The sequence below is a fragment of the Trematomus bernacchii genome, unplaced genomic scaffold, assembly GCF_902827165.1.
Source record: "Trematomus bernacchii unplaced genomic scaffold, fTreBer1.1, whole genome shotgun sequence".
In the NCBI taxonomy this organism is placed as follows: Eukaryota; Metazoa; Chordata; class Actinopteri; order Perciformes; family Nototheniidae; genus Trematomus; species Trematomus bernacchii.
Genome location: NW_022987790.1, coordinates 308,785 through 313,010, shown reverse-complemented (window position 1 = coordinate 313,010; position 4,226 = coordinate 308,785). Strand labels below are relative to the sequence as shown.

The following is a 4,226-nucleotide window of genomic DNA, read 5'->3' as shown; positions in this document are numbered from 1 at the left end:
TGTGATCTGCTTAGTGTTTTATTAGCTTATGATTATAACTGTAGGAAATGTGTAAATAATTATGAAATCAACAACTAATCCTTACATTTAAAACAAAAAATAATCATGTGCACAGCTTTCCCTCTTGAATTACTCATCTAATGCACATATTTAATATTGTCGAGTAATTTGTCATATTCTCATATGAACTTTTATTGTATATTTGCATTTCTTGCACATATTCCCTTTCATTTGTTTCAATATTTGGCCTTTTTATTACAACTGAATTGCTCTTACTGTGTTTAACAATACACCCCAAAGAAAATCCTCATGTGTAAACCCTGCAATGAATCAGATTCTGATCTCAAAAACAAGCCAATATATGCTTTAGAAACGGTATTGTTGTTGCTTAAAGCTTGTAATTGAAGTACTCACATAGCGGCGTAGCTTCTTCTCTGGTGGAGATTTCCTCAGCCAGCCTTCACAGATCACCTCTCCGGCTCCACTCATCCTCAAAAACACACTCTAAATCAGGAGGAAAACCTGCAGGCTGTCAGAACGTCCAATTAAGACTCCAAGCAACCAATTAAGGAACGCTTTCCAGCTTCCAATCACCTCCAAATCCGCCCTTAGTCAACTCCTAAATCAGACTTGCAGTGATTTGAAGTTAAACTCCTCTTCTGTAATCAGTAACTCCTTTTATTTTCCGTCCACACGTGAAGGAGCTGCTCCTCTCTCCATGTCTGAGTCACACCTCCTTCTCACTGGGTTTTACTTCCCAGCAGTCTCCCCCCTCTCTCTCTCTCTCTCTCTCTCTCTCTCTCTCTCTCTCTCTCTGGTTGTGTGATAACCAAACACAATGCCTTAGCTTCGGACATTCCTCCTCCTCCCCTTCCTCCTCCTCCTCTTCATCACTCCTCCCCTTCGGCTCTGGATAACAGGAAACTCCCCCTTGTGGATATGTATGTGCATGTGCAAGAAGATATTTAACTATAATAATGTATATGTAAAGTACCCAAAACTACTTATTTAGCAGAATCGGCCATTTCTGGTACAACTTCTTTAAAAGAAATAGTACCAAACATTAATGTTCTCATTATACAGAAGTAAAAAATAAATAATAATTCTAAGAAATGATATTGTTACGGGACGTACACAAAAATATTAATACTGTACAGTTAAAAATATGATAAAAATAATCAACAAATTCAAGGAAAAAAAAGACAAATAAAAAGTAAATAACGTTATTACATGAAATTATAAGAACTAATCAATACTTAATAAATAAATAATTAACTGTCAAATCTAAATGGAGTTTCATTAGTGAAGTTATGTGAAGTAAATAATGGCAAATTTAAAGAAAGATCCAATTTTGAAATAAATGGTGACATCTAGTGAGTTTGTGTGCAAGAACATATTTAACTATGATAAAGCATAAAAAGTATATTTAAAGTACCAAAACTACTTATTTTGCATAATCTGCCATTTCTGGTACAACTCGATTAAAGTAAAAGCATCAAAAATAAACTTTAAAGTATCTTTACTCCTTTTTATTTTTTTATTTAATTTTGTTATGGCTTGTAAATTGCATTGATGAGGAACCTGCTATCTAAGTTTTTCATTCATTACGTAATTACACCGTAGTTCTGTATATAATATGTAAATGGCGGTTCATTAATCAAAAACGTAGAGATAAATGGTGACATCTAGTGAGCTTTTTGAAGTAATACAACTATAATAGCTTTTAGTTTAATACCAAATCATTGATATCTAATCAGATGCAGTCTTTAATCTGCTTTATTTGCATGATAGTCCAACAACACCACAGAATAATGTTTTACCTGCAGGCTCGTATCTTCTTTTTTAATTTGAATACAAAAGTCATTGCTGGGATTTAAATTCTGTCAAATGTATATTTTAAATGACGCATACAATCAGAGTCAGATTTGCATTCATGTATTACGACACTGGACACAGGTGTTGAATGTAAACTCAGATTTTCAAAACGTTAGATTTTTAAATAGACTGATTTATTATTGGCTAATCTATCAGTAAAGTTGATGACTTGTCGAAATGAATGAATGAATGAATGATGTTGTTATTGTTTCAGTCATTAGAGGTTAGTGTCACTGCAACAGGTGTATGAGACGAGAACAATTTACCTAGAGAAATGAACCGTATGAAAAGGCATTAAAGTCAGGAAAGGTTTGTCAATATGCAAACACACACACTTACAGAAACACACACACACTTTTCTGATCAGACATCAGTTTTGAGGCGTCTCAGTAGCACGAAGGTCAGAAACACTAACAAGGTGGGTGTCTTTTAAGAATATAATTACATGTTTAAGTTGTTAATGTTATAATACGATCACTTTTGTTATGACTTCATCTGGCAATTACTTCTTAACTAATTGATCTGTGTTTAATTTAGTTAAAGAAGTGCCTAATCTTCCCAGAGTCCAGGAAGACGTCTTTAGATGTTTAGCTCTCCTCAATTTCTCTCGACTTTCTAATCATCCATACTTTGTCTTAGCGGAGACATCTACACCGAGAGACCCTGCAGTTATTACAAATGTGATGAGAATATAAGATGTTGGGCCGTTTTCATATGTCATCATGCCAGCTACTAACAGAGGAAAGATGTGGCTGTAAAACAATCTTATAGGCTCAGTTTAGCTTTGAAGGATCCCAAATAAAATGTTTTTTTACCAGCAATTAATGCTAGCAATTAACCAGAAGGAAGTAAGAGAGAAAAGGAGTGAGGCTTAGAGTGAATAGCAGAGGTGGGAAGTAGTGGAGCACAAAAACTTCGTTACTGTACTTAAGTACATTTATCTGGTATCAGTACTTTACTCCACTACGACTTTTTACTTTTACTTCTTACATTTTGAACCCAAATACCTGTACTTTCTACTTCTTACATGTTGAACACAAATACCTGTACTTTCTACTTCTTACATTTTGAACACAAATACCTGTACTTTCTACTTCTTACATGTTGAACACAAATACCTGAACTTTCTACTTCTTACATGTTGAACACAAATACCTGTACTTTCTACTTCTTACATTTTGAACACAAATACCTGTACTTTCTACTTCTTACACTTTGAACACAAATACCTGTACTTTCTACTTCTTACATGTTGAACCCAAATACCTGTACTTTCTACTTCTTACATGTTGAACCCAAATACCTGTACTTTCTACTTCTTACATGTTGAACTCAAATACCTGTACTTTCTACTTCTTATATGTTGAACACAAATACCTGTACTTTCTACTTCTTACATGTTGAACTCAAATACCTGTACTTTCTACTTCTTATATGTTGAACACAAATACCTGAACTTTCTACTTCTTACATGTTGAACACAAATACCTGTACTTTCTACTTCTTACATGTTGAACACAAATACCTGTACTTTCTACTTCTTACATGTTGAACCCAAATACCTGTACTTTCTACTTCTTACATGTTGAACTCAAATACCTGTACTTTCTACTTCTTACATGTTGAACTCAAATACCTGTACTTTCTACTTCTTACATGTTGAACCCAAATACCTGTACTTTCTACTTCTTACATGTTGAACTCAAATACCTGTACTTTCTACTTCTCACATTTCCCAAACAGGCTGGTTCCTTTAGTTTGAATGTGTGTTTGGTGGCGTGATCATTATTATTTAGAGTCATTGCGTGCCTATTGATTTGAACACGATCCGTGTATCCATCATTTCCTGGTCTTCGCTAAAGAAGAGGGACCAATGGAAACGTTGTCATGTTGCCGTTGTTCAGCATGGAAACATTCATTAGCTAACAATGACATTATTGTTCTATTAATATAAAGGGAGGTCAGGTACTCTTTAAAACAGCTGCTAGTTATGGGTACTTTTTACTGAAGTACATTTCAAAGTCTCTTTACTTTTACTTGAGTAAAGAAGTTTAGTCAGTACTTCTACTTTTACCAGAGTATTTTTAAACACGAGTATCTGTACTTCTGCTTGAATAAAGGATGTTGCCATCTCTGTTGAATAATCCTGACCAAGTGTGTGAATGTGTAAATTGGGCGTGAGATTATTTGGGAAAACATATTTTTTATCTTCTCTTTTTCAGGGCGTCCAACATGTCAGCCAACAACTCTTCCTCCTTCGATCATCCCCATCAATCTCCTGAATTTCTCTTTTTCAACTGCCATGAAGTCAAAATTGGAAGCATTATCATTGGCATTTTCACCGTCTGCAG

General features: G+C 34.5%; 1 protein-coding gene across 1 annotated transcript in view; it reads right to left on the bottom strand.

The window, feature by feature from the left end:
• Positions 1-797, bottom strand: part of LOC117497658 (GRB2-associated-binding protein 1-like) — a 22,004-nt gene extending 21,207 nt beyond the window's left edge. The window contains exon 1 of the mRNA XM_034149658.1: positions 415-797. Coding sequence (XP_034005549.1) covers positions 415-489 — 75 coding nt within the window. The 5' untranslated portion in view covers positions 490-797. The remainder of the gene's footprint in view (positions 1-414) is intronic.
• Positions 798-4,226: the final 3,429 nt, after the last annotated feature.